Below are 18,933 nucleotides of genomic sequence, written 5' to 3' on the forward strand. Positions count from 1 at the left end.
TCACTGTAGAAGGAATTTTAACAAAAAAAAAATAAATTTACAGTACTGTTTATTTTAACAAAAAAATTATAGTTTTATCACTGTTCCCCACTTAGCATTGTCTAGACGCTAGGTAGTTGGTCACCGTCCCAATTAATGTCTAAGCGTTTGAAACTTAAGAAAGGGCGCCTAGACCTACTGAGTCACTAGCCTAGCCCACCAAGACCCGTCTAGATTGTGATTCGCTTAGACAGAAAATAAACAACTTTCATTTTGCATTTTATTTTTTTTAAATAAATTGTAAGAGACTTGTAAAATACTTAAATGAACACACATTATACGCTTGTTTTTTATGTTTTCATTATATTCTAATAGCTCATAATATATATGTCATTATATTTTGTAGTTTATAATAAAATTATATATATTTTAAGTATAAATAGGCACTTATTTATACGAAATATAATAGACCCCGCCTAGCTGCCTAGGCTCTAGGCCCCAACTCTCTGCTTAACTAGCGCTTAACGTCTTTTAGAACTTTGATTTTTACACTAAAAATTAATCCAATACTATTCATTTTATCCTTTATTTTATTTTTATCATTAAACCTTAAAATTTCCAAATCATTTTAATTAGTTTCCTTCCTCTATAAATATCCTCCCGGCAACGTCTGCATCCCAAAATAACTCTTTCAGATAACCGAAAAAAAGGGGGAACCGCGCGCTTCCGAGCCGCCTCGTTCTCAGGACTGAGTTTTGACTCGCCGCCGCCGACCTTCACGAGTCAGAAATGGAGGAAGTGGATAGCTCTCGAGGTTTCCTCAAAGACGTTAAGCGCCTCGTTCTCAAGGTACATATTTTCCCGCATTAATCTCTCTCTCTCTCTCTCTCTAAACTCCTCCATTTCTGAATTAATTTTTTTTGTCCTTTTCAAAAAATTGGTAATTTTATTTCCATTTCAACTAAAATGGAGCTTCAAATGAACTTGTTTTTGGCAAATTTGAAGTCTTTTTGGTAGATATTTATTGAAATTTTAGTTCCCCCAAACATTTGGAGCAGAAAATTTGATATCTTCAGAGTTTTGGTAATGTGATTAGTAATGTGATAAATGTTTCTTGATGTTTTGGTTGGATTAATGAAGGTTGGGACTGCTGTTGTGACTCGAAACGACGGAAGAATAGCTCTTGGAAGATTAGGCGCGCTTTGTGAGCAGGTATGATAATCGAGCAGCAGTGCACTTTGATTTACCTTTTTATTATTTTGTTTACCATTTTATTGATTGCTTATGCGATTGGGCGTTTTGCGGGTTGGAATTTGTTAAATTGATACGAAATGCAGCTTAAGGAGTTGAACTCTCAAGGATATGAGATTATACTGGTGTCATCTGGTGCTGTGGGCCTCGGCCGTCAGCGGCTCAGATACCGGAAATTAGTTAACAGCAGGTTCCTATCGTGTCCTTAGCTACTGACATTGCTGCCATTTGTTTGGATAACTTTAAAGACATGTTCTTTAGAGGCTCTTATGTCCGAAAAAATTTCGATTCTAATTGATAGTTATTCAATTGCTGCAGCTTTGCTGATCTCCAGAAACCACAAGTTGAACTTGATGGGAAGGCGTGTGCAGCTGTTGGACAGAACTGTCTGATGGCTCTCTATGATACGTTGTTTAGTCAGGTGAATGCAAAGATCCTCTCTTAAATCTGTTCTCAAGCTTTATCGAACCCTTGATTTGGACTTGACGTTTGGTTATTTAAGTTCTTACAAGCAATGCTGGATCTTAAGATATATGAGTTTTCTAATTAATTCCCCATTCAATTCAGTTTTTCTTTTGCATTTTCCTAACCCTCATTTGTTCTCCCTTGCAGTTGGACGTGTCGTCAGCTCAGCTTCTTGTAACAGATAACGATTTTAGGGATAGAGATTTTAGAAAGCAACTAGGTGAAACTATGAAATCGTTGTTATCTCTGAAGGTTGTTCCTATATTTAATGAAAACGACGCAGTCAGTACGAGGAAAGCTCCATATGAGGTATAATACTCTTCTATGATTGGTGTGCAATATCACTTGGTTGTGGTAATGGTATTCTATGGGCAGGACTGTCACAATCTTAGCCTTGCCACTATGGATTACGAAGAAAGAAAAGAAATATTGGGACTACTTATGAACACAATATGTTTCATACACTATCTCATACTTATTTTCCTTTTCGAAACACCAAGGAACTCAAATGTTTTTGCACGGTATGTGTTCCACTCATTGCAGGATTCTTCTGGTATATTTTGGGATAATGACAGTTTGGCCGCTCTGCTGGCTTTGGAGCTAAAGGCTGATCTTCTTATTCTTTTGAGCGACGTTGATGGTCTATACAGCGGGCCTCCAAGTGACCCCCGTTCGAAGCTTATCCATACATACGTAAAGGAGAAGCATCAGACTGAAATTACTTTCGGAGACAAATCTAGAGTGGGAAGAGGGGGTATGACTGCTAAAGTAAAAGCTGCTGTTAATGCAGCTTATGCTGGCATCCCTGTTGTTATCACAAGGTGTGTTTTAATACTTGGTTGTGTCAGGACTGCTAAACTATGTTATTCTGTTGTGTCAGTTTAACTATATAATTTTATGTTATATTTTTAAGATTCCGTTAGTTTAGAAGAAAAATCATTATTTTAACTTTATGATAATGAGATTAGAGAGGGTTGTTGAAACCACATCTTTCTTAGAAGTTAGAGTCCCACATACTCCAAATTTCAAATTAAATCAAATTGGACTTGTAGTTTTTATTTATGTTTTTAATGGTCGTTGCAATCTGAATCCAATATGTTGCCGCTGACCGTGTACTAATCTCTTCATCTGTTAAGTGGGTTTGCTGCTGGAAACATCTCTAAAGTCCTTCAAGGGCAACGTATTGGTACCCTCTTTCACCAAGATGCTCATTTATGGGCACCAGTTAAAGAAATTGATGCAAGAGGGATGGCAGTTGCAGCCAGGGAGAGTTCCAGAAGGCTTCAGGTAGTTTTGTTTGCTTCCGTTACAAAGTTTAAATATGTTTACTGCTGCTTATAAATACTGTTCCAGTCGTTGGCCCTCTTTATTCACATAATTGTTTAGCAATGGATATTCTCTAAGTTCAGCAGAACAAGTAACTTGGTGACGCTTTCTCTACAGGCCATGACTTCAGAAGACAGGAAAAAAATTCTTCTGGATGTAGCTGATGCCCTTGAAGCAAATGTAAAATTGATCAACATTGAAAATGAAGCTGATGTTTCTGAGGCACAACAAGCAGGATATGAAAAATCATTGATATCTCGGCTGGCTCTGAAGCCTGGGAAGGCAAGAGAGCCGAGTTCTTTTGCTATTTTAGATAAATTTTTAGTTACATTCGTTTTTTTATTATTGTCGCTGGTCACTACCTTTCTGTACAATGTGCTCACTAGAATTTTTGTATTTATTTCTCAAAACTGGCGTTCCCTTCAACTTTTTTTCTGTCATGTGCTCGTACTGTAGATTACAAGCCTTGCAAAGTCTATTCGTGTGCTTGCAAACATGGAAGATCCAATTGGTCGTGTTTTGAAAAAAACTGAGGTAAGGGAATGCGGTATAAGGATCATTATGTCTAGCTTATGATATTCTTACACAACATTGCTCAGGGCTCAAGAGTGGACAACGATCTAAAACAAACAAATAAAACAATAGAGAGACAGAGAGACAGAGAATAAATTCAAAGTATTAACTCCACAATCAATTTCTAACTTAGAGATATTTGTGATCATTGACATATCTGTAATACATAGTCTAGAATCTGTAACCGAAATCATTTATCTTTTGTCAAATGGAGCACCGTAATCTGCTGTTGTTGTGCTGACGAGTAAGTGATGTTTCTGTTGGTTACACTTGCCTTCCAGCTTGCAGATGGTCTTGTCTTGGAGAAAACATCAAGCCCACTGGGTGTTCTCCTGATTGTATTTGAGTCTCGTCCCGAAGCGCTAGTACAGGTAAACAGTGAAACTTTGGAATATCAAACTGTATGTTATCTTATGTCATATGAATTTTGTTTGTCTTCTGTGGAAAGTGTAAAATAAATGTGGACAACTGAGATGCATCGCAGGAGAGATGCAGCTCAATACCATCTGTAATCTAACAGCTTCGAAATCAGATCTCATCTAAGAACCTTATACGAGAACCTTGAGAAAGAATTTATTGGTTCTTTATATTAAATATTTCACGAAGTTCATATTGAGTCTCTGTCATTACTTTTATGTTCTGGGGAAGACTTGCATTTCTTCCTCATCATACACCTAAGGGTTTTTGTATTTTTTTTTTATGATTTGAATAGATAGCTTCGTTAGCAATCCGAAGTGGGAATGGGCTTCTCTTGAAGGGGGGAAAGGAGGCTAAGAGATCAAATGCAATTTTGCACAAGGTCTGTTTTCTTTCACTTTAATGATTTGTACAAAATATATAGACAAATAATGTTTGCATTCCCTTTTTCATTGTCAGTGAAAGAATCAATATACTGAAAGTATTTTTTCATAAAAAAAAATATGTAGATTATCACCGAAGCCATCCCAGAGAGTGTTGGTGGAAAACTAATTGGACTTGTGACTTCAAGAGAAGAGATTCCGGACTTGCTTAAGGTGAGTAAAGCATAGACTGATAACCAATTCCTCGATCAATTTCAGATGATAACTAGGACTAACTAAAAAAGTAATTTCCAGCATGATGACGTGATTGATCTTGTGATCCCAAGAGGCAGCAATAAACTGGTTTCTCAAGTCAAGAATTCGACCAAGATTCCAGTTCTCGGTCATGCTGGTTAGATATACTTATTTTATTCTTCATTTATATATAATCTGATTTTTCCTGTATTCTTGTTTTGTGAGAAAACTTGTGATGGAATATGCCATGTGTATGGACAACTGCATGTTTTCTATGCAGATGGAATATGCCATGTGTATATTGATAAGTCTGCTAATATGGATATGGCAAAGAGAATTGTTTTGGATGCAAAAATAGATTATCCAGCAGCGTGTAATGCAATGGTAATTTGTCTGTAATTTACAATTTCTGGATGATATCTTTTTATGGCATCTTAGAATCTTTCTACTGCAGTTATGCACTTCCATTTGTAGTTGCACGTTTATCATTTGTAACAGTTTGTTGTTGTGTGTGTTATTCTCAGGAAACACTTCTAGTCCATAATGATTTGAAGAGTACAGCCGCAGTTAATGATCTTGTTGTTGAGCTTCGCACTGCAGGTAAAATTTTCATGAAGAAAACTTATTTTCTTTTAAACATGGGCATTGAGGTGGATGAGAGTAACTAAATTTTTCAATCAGAGTTCCTGGTGATACTTGATACTGTTCATATTGCCTTTTGCGGGTTGAGAACTAGAATAACTGAAATTTCCAATCACGGGCATGCAACAGAACAATATTCTGTTACACCCCACTCAAGCTTGGGAAGCAGTTTTAAAGAGACCAAGAAAAATTGTTTTAGTGAAACATGCCATCAGAAGGATTAAAGACATTAAACTCGGGTATCATTTGCAGGTGTTACTTTATATGGTGGACCAAGGGCAAGCGTCTTGCTCAGGATTCCTGAGGCACATTCGTTCCACCATGAGTACAGTTCAATGGCTTGCACTGTTGAGTTTGTTGACGATGTGCATGCAGCAATTGATCATATACATGAACATGGAAGGCACGTAAAAATTTCCTTTCTTTGATGGATTACATGTCAATCACTTGTATGAAGCTGTCATTTATCTTTTCTTTCCTCGTTTTCCAGTGCACACACTGATTGCATCATTGCAGAAGACCAAGAAGTTGTGGATGCGTTTTTAGGTAAAGTTGACAGGTATGAATGATTCCCGTCATTTCACCGGAGGCTCCATGCTTTCCATGTCAATCAGAATATTCTGTAATCAAAGGAAATTACAGAGACTTAGGCCGACTAAAATGGTTGAACAGAAAAATGGTCCTAATTGTTCATTCTTTAACGTTGGCAAGTGACGCTGCTTGTTATATATGTTGGCAGTGCTGCTGTTTTCCACAATGCAAGCCCAAGATTCTGCGATGGGGCTCGATTTGGACTTGGTGCAGAGGTAAAACATGATCTTGCAGCGACTGTGAAAGACAGCTATATGTCAAGGCTTTGAGTCTTGTACTTAATTCTCTTCCCTTGCTCTACAGGTCGGGATAAGCACGAGTCGAATTCATGCTCGGGGTCCGGTTGGAGTCGAAGGACTGTTAACAACTCGATGGTAAGAAACCTCGGTTTTTGTCACTACATTTTCACTTGGAAGTACCATAGCACATTGAAGAAGGAACTCTTTGCCTAAGACAAATATTGATGTTGGTGTTTTATTGGACGTGCAGGATTCTGAGAGGAAATGGACAAATTGTGGACGGTGATAAGGGGGTTACTTACACCCACAAGGACCTCCCAATTGAGCCCTAAATTTGCCATCAATCGCAACCGTCCATCTCGCATCTCCTACTTTTGTGAGAGAAGGGGGGGGGGAGAGAATAAATTACCATGTATTAGGTATAATGTGTATTTTATCCCCACTCACATCAGCGCAAATTCATAAAATCTCTCTTTTTTTTCTTCTAGAAAAATAATAAAATAATTTCTTTGCTTGCTCCTTCGTCTCGTCTTGAATACACCTAACGCTATTTTCCAAGGTTTTGGCGATCTTTCCGGATTACTAAAATTGTTATCGGCACTTCAAAGAAGTAATTTTTGACGATATATTTCTCTAGTTATCACGCAGCTTGAAAAATGTCAATTTGAAAGCAGTCTTTTCGTCCATCAAGTCACAAATATTTTTAATCCAAATGTCGAGCATGAAATTTTCATATGAAAAGCAACTAGTGTTGCACAAAAGCCTCCCAACAAAAGACCACATCCTCAAAGTTTCAATGAACTACGTAATAACCGTACAACTACTGATATGATCTGTTAACTTAAAAACAATTGGAGTTTCAAAAGGGCAGGCTAAACCGTGCTCCCGATCTCTTCTACCAGATAATGTCTTTGGGTAAAAGTTTTACGCTTCGACGAAGCTCTTAAGTTGCTGCAACCAATTTGCATATTCTTTGCTGTCCTTGTTGAGCATGTACTCATGCAAGAAATTGGTTGTGCTGGGCTTGATCCCTCTCACCTCCAAGTACTTGTGGAATGCCTTCTGAAGGTTCTCATCCAAATCGCTGCAATACAACAGACGTTTGCGTGAATTACAGAAGATTACGGAACAATAATCTTTGATTAATGCTACAAAAGTATTAGTAATTGATGGATGCTTACTGGAAGTCAGGCCCCTCGTAGGCGATTTGATCCTCAGAATCCCCTGGATTTTTCACAGCCAAGCCGTCAATTTGAAACTCATCAGGGTAAGCAGTGACGCTAAACTCGAGAACTGGTCCATTAGTCTTGGAGACAGTTACGACCAATGGGATGCTGGATTTGTTGGCGTGTTCATCGTTGTCATCATCTTGGTTATCATCATCGTCATCCTCACCAGTAACTAGATCAGGCATGTGAACTTCAACCTGTATGTCTTCCCCTTGATATGTTCTTTTCAGTGTCACTGTTTGGATTCCGGGAGTATCTTCAATTTTAAAAGGGAAGGCTGATGGAATCTCCTCAACCTACAAAACCAGCATTTGAGTAGCGGTAATCATGGTGATACCTTATCATTAAGGAACCACATGGATCAAGTACAAGTAATAAATTACTTCCCGACTGCTCGAAAAGGAACCACATAAACATCTATCGGGAATCGAATCACAAGTGAAAAACAGTCACATAATCCATTGTTCATATTCTTTTTTCTAATTCCAACATCATACACGCAAACATCTATTACTAGCATTTGATGATAATGTAGTTCTTTAACAAGAAACAATTTTTTCGAAAAATATACAGCTCAACAGGCAAATCAAAACCAAGTAAAATAACATAGTGCCACAGATGATAAAAATTATGAACAATCATATCATCATTTGTCTGGGATTTATTGGAAAATTAATTTAAAAGTTGAACTCAATTAGGAAAATCTGAAATCTAACTCAAGAAATCCTTCAATTTCTGCAATTCACTTCAAATTAGCAGTTCCCAAACACAATTATTCAATTTAATTGAGATGGTTTTTTCATAATCCACGAAACTAAACACAACAGAGCCACCATAACCTCATTTTCTTGCCCATTTCCCAAAATTTCTCAAGAGTCTACAAAGCAAGAGAAAATTAACTAAAAAAACCTCACCTTATCGAGATCATCCGTCTCTTCAGCGCACTTGATCTCCGACTCGATGACCCTGATCAGAGACTGGTCCGAACTGTGGCTCGAGTAGTATCGAGGGGTGGGAACGAAAGGGGTCGGTTGAGTGGGCTTGCGGGAGAAACTGAAGTGGTTCGCGGCGATGGCAACAGCGCCGTGGTAAGATCGTTGGCCGCGAGCGAGGCGGCTGGCGAGTGGGGCCAGGGAGGAGGCCGAACGGCGGAGAATTGAAGTGAAAGCCATTTGGTTTGGAGGAGAAGAGAGGTGAGGGTTTAGCTAGGGTTTTAGGAACAGGGCTTTCTCTCTCTAGGGGTTTAGGGTTGAAGACCGCCGGTTTTATACTGAGGTGGGTGATGGTTCTCTGGGGTGTCATCTATTGTATGGACTTTTGCGACCAATGTTTTGTGGACATGTCAGCATTTGAGCAGGGTTTTTGTTTCAATAATTACCTTTTTTAAAGAAAAATACTTGGCATGCAAGGTGTTTCTATTAGTAGATAAATTGCGGGGTATTTGATTTTTTTTTTTTTTTTGTCAAACGATAAATTTTGTTAAATTAGATATTAGATTAATTAACGATAGAGTTTGAACTTACGCGAGCAATGACTCGGCATCTTTCCATCACCATAATAAAGGGTCACTTGCTTTTTTTTATATGATTAAATTAATTACTTTTGTATATATGTCGGATTGTGATTAAGAGAAATAACTTCTTACATACCAAGAGTCGACCATTTACTAATCGCCCTTAACCAAAAAACATAAATAAATATGGCCATTAAAGATTTCATCCTAAAACAAAATTATAGTATACCTATACGTTCTTTTCTCTAGCATAATACAAATTTATGGCGAAAGAACGGGAAAAGTAGGATAAGGAATGAGAGTCGGAACACAACAAAATGAAATGTTACAGAAAATACTTTGACGAAAGTTGAAAACTAAAAACAAAATAGTTGTTGATCTATTTATAATATTATTTTAAATATATTTATTTAGAGCTTTTTAGTTAATGATCTCTGAGATTGTCATAACTCTTCATTTTGATTTTGAGATTTTAAATCAATATAAGTGGTACATGAGTTTGTCTACCATCATTTTGGTCATTCTGTGAAAAAATCTTTATTAATTAAGGATAAAATGAAAAACATACCCTTAATTTTTTTGTCAAATCATTTTGGCCCACTGTTTGTTAAATTGTGAGTATTTTTGTCATTTTGGTCCAAAATGACTGATGACGAATAAATTCAGGGACCACTTCTATCGATTTCAAAATCTCATGGACCAAAGTGAAGAGTTATATCAATCTCAGTTACCATTTTAGCTAAAATACCTTTATTTAATTCAAGTGATATTTCAATCTAATCAACTACGAAAAGAGAAATAAAATTTCAAGATAAAAGAAAGGGTGTGGTACTGTGACAAACTTTAGATTCTTCAAACTATAACCTACTAAATATTATATGTGAGTAAAATTAGCAACAACCTCTTCATTTCCAGCCAACAGAATTCCATCCACATGTAATCCTCCTAATCTTTGGGTTATATTAATTTATTATTTGGATTAAAAAAAGAAAAAAAGAAAAAGAATGTCCCAAATTTTATTCCTTCTTCTCCACCAAAGTAAAGGGACAAAAAGATAAATTTTGTGTGGGCTCATGCAAAATGCAATCTACCTAATGGGCTCCTCTGAAAATACAATTCTTTTCTTCTTTTTTCTTCACATTGAGGGCCCAAATCAAAAAGAAAACCAGCAAAAACTATATTTTATATTTGATAGAGAGAGAGAGAGAGAGAGAGAGAGAGAGAGAGAGAGAGCAGTCTCTCAAACTTTGACTCTTGAGATAGATGATGACAGCATTCCATTCTTCCCGACCCATGTCAAACTTCTTTTTCTTCTGCTGCTAAAAATCTCAACTCCATCTCTGATCGAAAAGACAAAAGAAAAAAAAAAAAATCTCAACTTTATCTCTGAAGGTCCCACATTTTAAGCCTCCCCTCCAAAAGTTGAGTTCTTTAGCTCTTATTGCATCAATGGTGGAGTAATATGAAAGTTAGGTTTCCTTTGTAGGACTCAGAAAAGGGTCCTTTTGAGTTTGGAGAGAGAGAGAGAGATCTAGAGAGAGAGGGGAAGGGTAGGGAAGGGATGAAGAAGCTGTTTGGGAGCCCAGGGAAGGTGAGTGGGCTGGCACTGAGAATTGGGCAGTGCTGTTTTGCTGCTGCTGCTATTGGGGTGATGCTCTCTGCTCATGGTTTCTTCAATGCCACTGCATTTTGGTAAATATTATTTGCCCCCTTCTTTCTGTTTTACATTTTTAATTAAAAATTTTATGGAATTTGTTCTCCTCTGGTGGGTATGTGGAAATAGTTTATGTTTTTATTGATCGATTTCGGATTGGTTCAATTTGTAGCAAAATTTCACTAAGCTGGAATTCTCCATTGATGGAAAAAAAAAGGGTTTAGTTAGAAAGCAAAATGGTGCACTGGTGTGGGTTGGATTCCCTTGTTCAGTTTTACCAACTACATAGAAATTAATGGGGATGAATAAAGGGTGCATTTTTGCTCACCACCCTCAAATAATGGAAATGCTCGCCATCCTATTTATCACCGTTGGATGAGTTTAAATGTTAAGATTTATGTCTATCCATTACACAGATCTCGAAATTTAGATTCGTCTGACAGTGATAAATAGGGTGATGAGCATCACCATCGCTTGAGGATGGTGAGCAAAAATATTCCCAATGTATGCTTGGTTCTTGAGTTCTTCTATGGTTAATCTTGGCATTTGTTTAATTCATCTACCCTCGTTTGTTGACCTCTGAGCTTAAATCTGTACAGTTTTAAGGATAAGATAAGAGATTCCGGACAATCTCCTCCTATTGAACTTATGCCTTCCACATAGGAGTCTAAAATCGTACACTGCTCCACTTATTTTGTTTGCAGAAACCTGAACATGCTTAGGCATCTTTGTACGGTGACAATGGCGAATTTAAGTTATAATTATGTTTGCAGCATTCCTTCAAAGTCATCCCAATAACACCTCTCTCTCTCACTCTCTCACTTAACAACAAGTCAATGAAGTCATTCCTATCGTTCTGGACAGTGAATGATTTTCTTCCCCTATGAACAAATGATTTCAATTCTCACGCTTCTAGAGAGGTTTTCTTGAGATATTGTAACCGGGGAAATTTTCTTCTAGCTTTCATCTGTTAACATGTGTGGTTCACTTGATTTTCTCTTCATAAAGCAATACCTTATTTTCTGTGTGCTCTGATAAGTAATATGATTCTTCCCAACTCAATTGCTTGATCAATTGTGTTCTTGAACTTGGAGAGTGTTATTTGTGAGTCTAACTTCTAAGGTGCATAGAGTCAAATATCTTTGCCTATTTGAATACGATCCATTATGTGGCCGTTGGCGCATACTTGTGTTAGGACTTATAATCTGCTAATTTATTGGTTGCTGTCCCTGCAATGCATAAGATTCTTCTTTTTGTCCTTTCCCATAAACAGTTTGAAGTTTACGAGCTTCTCTTTTACCGATGTATGAATAGTTGTAAAATTCTTACCTGCATTTGTTGGATGCAGTTATTTGATTGCATCAATGGGGCTTCAAGTTGTTTGGAGTTTTGGACTTGCTTGCCTTGATTTACATGCTTTGAGGTCAAAGAGAAGCTTGCAGAATCCTATTTTAGTGAGCCTATTTGTTGTCGGGGATTGGGTAAGTTTCTGCACTTATTTAGTCATTCATTTTTGGCATTTGGTTTTCAGGAACAAGTATGTGTGGCATCCTTAATTTTAAGGGTTATGCATTATTTTTTTATGTACTGGAGATGTTGGACCAATGATTTGGAGAAGTTTTCAGAAAATTTATGTACTTATAAACTGAAACTTATCCTGATCACGTGGAACAAATGTTGGATCATTGGGGACAACTAAGTAGCTTAAAAATGTTTGGGAAAACATGGTCAGCTGAAAACTTCACTTCCGATGTGCGATCTTCAGAATACTGATTAACTTAGAAATGAGTAAAGCTTTTGGGGATCCTTTGGTACACTTAAACTACTACAATACATAATATTTACTGACATTTTCGGGAAAAAGTATCACCTTCACAGTAAAATGTCTTGATATTTGGAAATTAAGAGGGCATAATTTTAATTCCTAAATCCTAATACTTGGGGTCTGATGCATGAATGTCAAATTTTCCATTCAGCAAGTACGGAGCCATTGATAAAGATTCATTATGCTTTAATCGTTTCTTGTAGCTATTGCACTACCACTACTAAACAGATTGTTTACTTTTGAGTTCTGATTCTGTTTATGGTTCAGTGTACAAATACCGAAGCGATTTCTGTATCAATTAATTCATGTTTAACAAAAATGAAAAATGCAGGTGACGTCTATTCTGTCATTGGCAGCTGCATGCTCATCAGCGGGGGTGACAGTTCTGTACTCAAAAGATTTGAATTACTGCAGGCCAATGCATCTTCCGTGCAGCAAGTTCCAAATCGCCGTTGCCTTCGCCTTCATCTCATGGTTCCTTCTTGCTGTTTCGTCCATTGTCATGTTTCGGTTGTTAGGCGCAGTATGAGTTTTGACAAAACTCTACATATTCTTCAATCTTCCCCTGTAAATATATCTGAGAACCATGGTCTCTATATGGGGGGAAATCCAGTACAAAGGGGATGCCACTGGGCAGTATCTTGAGTCAACTGCGCATGTAGCCTTGAGATACTGCATGACATTTCCGTTGCATGGAAGTTCTTCTCCGTCTTCAGGTGTGGGGTCCATGACTTGAAAATGATCATGTGTGTTAATTTTTGTAATGGAAGTAGGTCTCATGAGTGTAACCATATCGTTGTATTATTGTTTATCCTTGCTTTGCTTTATTTTATTTGGTTGAAGATTGGAAAAGTGTGGTGGAATTTCACATGGTTTTTTACCACACTTGCTCTTTCTATTGTATTTTTCTATTTTTAATTTCCCATTTTGCCCCTGATTGGTTCATTTTCTTTTAATTAGTGACACATAATCAAGGGCTTCATTGTCTGTCAAAATCTGGGAGATTAAGATGGGAGATTAAGATGGGTGAGCTGCTCATCCACGTCATAGATAAATGTGAGACAATAATTTCAACACCTAACGCCCTTTTTCATTAGGTTCTAAAAAAGGCCTAAACTTCCACTTATGTCCCATCTCTCAGTCTCACTCGGTATGATTGCAGTTTTGGACCAAGTCAATGAGTCATAGGATTTGCCTTGTGTATGAGGAAGTGGAGGACTAGTGGTCCATAACATCTCTTTCTCCTTTGATTGGACCAGAAAAAGAAGAATATCCAAATCCGCAGAGGATCGAGCGACCAAGAGCACTGACCCTTGCACACGAAATTGTCTTTAGCTCTCCTCTTTTCTTGTATCATCTATATGAGAAGAGAAAGAAAACACACCAAGCAAGGCTTCGTACAAAACTACTCTAATCAGCGGTTAAGAGATTCAAACTAGGGCAGGAAGGCACAACCGCACGGCATATTGCTTTGATCAACTGATATAAACCCCATATAAGAAGGAGTTTGACAGAACAAGTTTTGGGTCCACCAATGAAATAATTCACATAATATATGCCGCCGACACTTTGATCATGGAATCTTCCCGGATCAAAGCACAGGGAAAGGCTTTCTCGATCCCTTCTTCCTAGTCCACCAAGTCTGAGGATCTAAACCGTTGAAATTTGATTCAACAGTTAAAGTTATAACTTTTAAAGTGAACCCCTCTTTATAACCGTTGGATCAAATTTCAACACTGGAAACAAAGTAAGTACCCACTTGATTTAATAGCGCAAAAAATAAAAAAAATCATATATTAATAATTAAAAAGAAAGGCAAACTAATAAGTTACACAGCCAGAGAGGCACTCATAAATTTATTCCTTTATACACTAAAACGTACACAATTCACAGCAATTCAAGTCACAGAGGACAACAACGACCCCAAAACTTCAAAAAAAAAAAAAACACAAAGAAGGAGCAGCAGAGCCTTTGCGCTGTATAAAAAGGAAACAGGAAGGATAAAAATAACAAAAACATATCGAACAACGTAGCGTACCACCTCTCACCGACCCTACATTACAATTTCCGGCTTCAAAATGCTCGACTTGATTTCTTTGTGTGGCAATACCACACCTCCGTTGCTGTAAATCTCATCGCTCACGTGCACATCTTCTCCAAGGATGGTCATGTTCTCTACGCGAGCCCATTGTCCAACGGTGGAGTGCCATCCGATGATACTGCTGGAAATGCAAGCGTGGTTCTTGATGCGGACTCCACGCATTACCGTGCAGCGAGAGAGCCTGACTCCTGACTCGATAACGCAGCCTGGACCAATTGCAACATCTGGTCCAATCAGGCACCCCTCGCCAATTTTGGCAGTCTCATCCACCAGAACGTTTCCCACAATGTGAGCGCCTACGGCCAACTTGGATGAAGAGTTCTTCCTCAACGAATCCAAGTATAGCCTCAGGCCGGTAATATAATCCCTTGGTTGCCCAATGTCCATCCAAAACCCTGGAAGGACCATTGCAAAGAGCTTATTCTCTGCTGCGATTTTCGGGAATACTTCTTTCTCAATTGAGGTTGGTCTGAGTTCAATTTTATCAAGAACGGAGGGGTTCAACAGGTAAATTCCAGCATTGATCTTGTTACCAACAAACAGCTTTGGTTTCTCCACAAATTTCTGAACTTTCCCTGTAGACTCTTCCATAACAACCACACCATATTTCGATGGCTCATCCACCTATATGAAAAGAAGAAATTATTTTCAGTGACATTTGTCTTAAGGTCTCAAAAATGCCTCCAAGGCTCCAAGGAAGGTGGGTGCAAAGTATCAGGTAGAATTACAACTTAGTGTTACCTTGGTCACCATTATGGAAGCTTCTCCTCCATGGCCTTTATGGAATTCAATCATTTGCTTAAACGGGTACTCGCTGATAACATCACTGTTAAGGACAAAGAAGGGCTTGCCAGAATCATCAATCAGTTTGTCCCTAGCAAGAGCCAGAGGCCCAGCAGTGCCAAGGGGCTCGGTCTCTTGTGAGCATGTGATATTGATGCCAACCTTTTCCTCAAACTCCTTCAAGAAAGTCATCATCACCTGCAGAAATGATACCGAGCATAAGCATTCAAAGAAACCTTCGGTAGCATGAATCTCTTCACAAAATGGTGACCTCGCCTACCTCTGGTTGGTAATTGATAGCCAGAACCACTTCGGTCACACCAATTGCCTTAAGAGCCTCTATCTGAAAGTAAAAAAACAAAAACAAAAACAAAAAATTGTAAAATTTCATGATTTATACGATCACAAAAGCACGCATACATACAACACAAAGAGTGGGGATTTGATGTAAGCACTATATTTTGAGGTTTTTGATAATTCCACAAAAGGAAATCCACTCGATCAAACGAAAAAAGAAAACATTTCCCAAATGCTAGAGAAATTGTACCTGATGCAGTATCATGGGTTTGTTAGCAAACTCAACAAGTGGCTTGGGGAAACTGAGTGTCAATGGCCGCAGACGCGTCCCGAAACCTCCAACAAGAATAAGTGCCTTCATTTTGATATGCCCTCTGCCTTCCCTGGTAATATTAACACAGTCAGAAAATCTTACAGGCAACTTCAACTCAGGTAATAATACACTCTAAGTTCAACATTCAGGTCATTTCTTTATCCTCTCAAACACATTAATCATCACAAAAATTCACATTCCCGGTTCACCGACATCCGAAAAACCGAAAAGCTCAAGATTTCAGCTACCAAAGAAGCTACTTTCTAGCTAAATAATTCCCCATTAACCAAATATAATACGCGACTTTTGCATGGCTTGAGCAACTTTAATCGGGAAAATTCCAACAAAAATCATAGAAACTCTATGTGCTGACATTACCACCGCAATTAATCACAGAAACTTCACCAGATCTGACATTACAAATGAAATTAATCCAAAAAATACTTCGACGACGAATTCAAAGCTCAAAATACCTAAGAAATTCACATAATTGGGAATCGAAGCAATCAAATTAATCAACTTTTTGAACAATTCAATCCAAAATTGCGAACACATTGCCAAAAACGTCCGATCAAAATCGACGCCCAATGAACACTGAATTACCTCGGAACTCAGCAGATCAGAACCCGAACGGAGTCCGCCACGGCAAATCGAGTACGGACTCGGACGAGTGGGGAACCGGGTCGTCGAGAGCGAGTTGGCTCTAGTGGTATTGTTTTTCCAGCCGCGTCGGATTTGTATTTATACGCGCGGAGGGGGGATATTAACGAACGTGGATTTCTGGCTGATCTCAAATTAAAATATTAATTCTATTTTTCTATTAAATTTTGGACCACGTCCTCGGAAAGGGATGCTCTTCGGCTCTCTTTTCATCTAATTCACCTAATTCGGAATTAGGATTGTTGAAATTTGTTTCAACAGTTACAGTTTTTATCACCTTTAAATGACCTTCTATTTGTAACCGTTTGATCAAATTTCAACAGCTCGAATTCCAAATTAAGTGGATTAGAGGAAATGGATCCGGCCCAAGTCTTCCTGGCCCTAAGCAAAGGCTTTTTTACGCGCACTTTCGGGGTAGTTTCGTACTTTCGTCTGTTTATGTTGTGGTTAAATTTGTACTGTAAAGTATGAAAGTGTGATTCCTTTGTTTTTGGCGAAAATTATGGATTCTAGAAAGGGAGGGAGTTCTATTGGGAAAGGATAAAAAGGGGATTTGGGTGTGAATAGTTATAGTAATCGTAATTTAAGGTGATTTATTTCATTTTTTATGACTAGTAATCAGTTTCTAATTGGTACTAAACCATTTCACACGGCACCTTTTATGGTCAATTCTTAGCGTTGGGAAATCACACAATGATCGTCAAAAGGAGATTGAACTGTTGTAAGTATTTCCGACATCCTAAAGCATAAACTGCCGTGATGAAGCTACCATTTTTTTTTTTTTAAGAGTTAATAATGGATGTGATTAACTCTCTACGAATTTTGGGCTTAGCCAAGGTCAGAGCCGAGTGCTACACTCTTCGTGTCACATCCCCGTCTGGGCTCCCACCACATCTCGGGCTCGACTCCACCATAGCATGCCTTGATTTCGGACGGGGCAAGGTGAGCGTATGGTGCGGGAGGTGAACATCACGTAAAGGACTGTGCCCTAACCACGGGTAGGAGCACTAACACTGGGGTGCAGGTTTATGAGCTCTCAACACATCTCACATAATCATCAATTCACATAAACAATCTACAACTCACCTAGTACTTAACTGAGCGTCTACCGCGTCAAATCAAAATATGCACATATCATACAAATTCATAGTCTAAGAACAAATCAATAGGCATGGCATATTTGTGAATTCTGTTATTCTGAGCATGGTTGTGGTATAGCTATATATATATATATTCTATTTTTTGGGAAATTATACAGGTTTTACAGCAAGGGGTTACTATCTTTGGTAATTGAAATGGTTTTGAAAAGCTTTGTTTTTGCCCACTCACACTTCCTGTTTTGCACCCTCTCCAAGTTCTAATTATGAGTGCTTTGTGGTGGCTTGCAAGGAATCCATGTTGGCTCTAACAGATTATCACCATTGTATGGTCATCTTTGGGTGTTGTATAATTAGTATTTGTCCTGCTGGACTGCATTTAGGCTACTTATGCTCTGGTTATGAATTCACACTTATTTCGTCTTGCACCTTAACATATCTAGTGTTCTAGTTAGTTTGGTTTTTAATTATTCGCATTTCTTATATTAATATTGCTTTTGCATTGTGCACATGGCTATGTCACCTTCATGTGACGGCCAGCATGCCTTGATTTCGGTTGGGGTGTGTCACCTCGCCTTTTCACGCAAGTTCAAATCTCTCTCATTGTAATTTAAATAATTTTAATATAGAGTAATCGTTTATTGAAAAGAATACTCTCTCTCTACATAAATAGGGTTTTGTAGATGAAAATTTATTTTTTTGTTATTAAATAAATAAATTCTAATTAACTTATTATTCATAAATTTTATGCTAAGCATAATTTATTTTCTCAAACTAGGGATGAGCCAAATCAAATTTTATGCATCTAAAATAGTTGTGGCATTTCTATGACTTCAATCGTTGACTGACACATAATTATAAATTTAACTTTTCTTAATTTTATTGTTAAAAACTTAATATATATCAGTTAATAATTAGAAGCACAAAAAACTCACATCTATTTTAAATGGAGAAGATTTGATTGCGGAAGAGGTCCTAGAGGATGTCTGACGTATTTAATTTGAGATCCACCAATCCCTATTAATTTAAATCAACTTGCAAATTGCGGCCAGATTTGCCAAAAAGGCAGCAAAAAAAGCATATTCCGGATAAAGATGCACCCTCAATGCATTATGCCAAGCCACATGCATTTTACTTGCTTCTAACGCAAGATCCACATAAAGGTTTAAATCAACCACAAATCAAAGCCAAAGTATATAAGTACAAAGTCCAGTTAATTTCAGCCTTAAACTTTTGCTTGGCTATTGAAAAAAGGGTCATTGATATTCACCAAAACAAATGTCTGTCTTAATTACGAATAATGTTATTTGTACCACATTTACTGTCTATCTTATCAGTTTTATAACAAAGGTGGAACTCAT

General features: G+C 37.7%; 4 protein-coding genes across 4 annotated transcripts; 2 read left to right on the plus strand and 2 right to left on the minus strand.

The window, feature by feature from the left end:
• Nucleotides 1-653: 653 nt before the first annotated feature.
• LOC137720300 (delta-1-pyrroline-5-carboxylate synthase-like) lies at nt 654-6,619 on the plus strand. The gene is made up of 20 exons (XM_068459349.1): nt 654-828; nt 1,120-1,191; nt 1,317-1,420; nt 1,549-1,651; nt 1,843-2,004; nt 2,239-2,516; nt 2,832-2,982; nt 3,139-3,303; nt 3,478-3,555; nt 3,876-3,965; nt 4,307-4,393; nt 4,521-4,607; nt 4,689-4,785; nt 4,909-5,012; nt 5,153-5,228; nt 5,523-5,673; nt 5,761-5,829; nt 6,010-6,076; nt 6,165-6,235; nt 6,351-6,619. Exons 1-20 carry the CDS (start codon nt 769-771, stop codon nt 6,430-6,432), a joined length of 2,154 nt encoding a protein of 717 aa, XP_068315450.1. The 5' UTR covers nt 654-768; the 3' UTR covers nt 6,433-6,619.
• A 194-nt stretch (nt 6,620-6,813) lies between these two features.
• LOC137720284 (uncharacterized protein At2g39795, mitochondrial-like) lies at nt 6,814-8,573 on the minus strand. Its single transcript, XM_068459333.1, has 3 exons — nt 8,244-8,573; nt 7,282-7,625; nt 6,814-7,184 (listed from the first exon to the last, which is right to left on the minus strand). Exons 1-3 carry the CDS (start codon nt 8,499-8,501, stop codon nt 7,025-7,027), a joined length of 762 nt encoding a protein of 253 aa, XP_068315434.1. The 5' UTR covers nt 8,502-8,573; the 3' UTR covers nt 6,814-7,024.
• A 1,507-nt stretch (nt 8,574-10,080) lies between these two features.
• On the plus strand, nt 10,081-13,274 carry LOC137720285 (CASP-like protein 5B2). Its single transcript, XM_068459334.1, has 3 exons — nt 10,081-10,534; nt 11,845-11,977; nt 12,653-13,274. The coding sequence occupies exons 1-3, from the start codon at nt 10,404-10,406 to the stop codon at nt 12,848-12,850; spliced, it is 462 nt and encodes a 153-aa protein (XP_068315435.1). The 5' UTR covers nt 10,081-10,403; the 3' UTR covers nt 12,851-13,274.
• Nucleotides 13,275-14,099: 825 nt separating this feature from the next.
• On the minus strand, nt 14,100-16,573 carry LOC137720120 (mannose-1-phosphate guanylyltransferase 1-like). Its single transcript, XM_068459131.1, has 5 exons — nt 16,419-16,573; nt 15,753-15,885; nt 15,486-15,548; nt 15,164-15,403; nt 14,100-15,046 (listed from the first exon to the last, which is right to left on the minus strand). Exons 2-5 carry the CDS (start codon nt 15,861-15,863, stop codon nt 14,375-14,377), a joined length of 1,086 nt encoding a protein of 361 aa, XP_068315232.1. The 5' UTR covers nt 15,864-15,885; nt 16,419-16,573; the 3' UTR covers nt 14,100-14,374.
• Nucleotides 16,574-18,933: the final 2,360 nt, after the last annotated feature.

Source organism: Pyrus communis, chromosome 16 (assembly GCF_963583255.1).
Source record: "Pyrus communis chromosome 16, drPyrComm1.1, whole genome shotgun sequence".
Taxonomy (NCBI): domain Eukaryota; kingdom Viridiplantae; phylum Streptophyta; class Magnoliopsida; order Rosales; family Rosaceae; genus Pyrus; species Pyrus communis.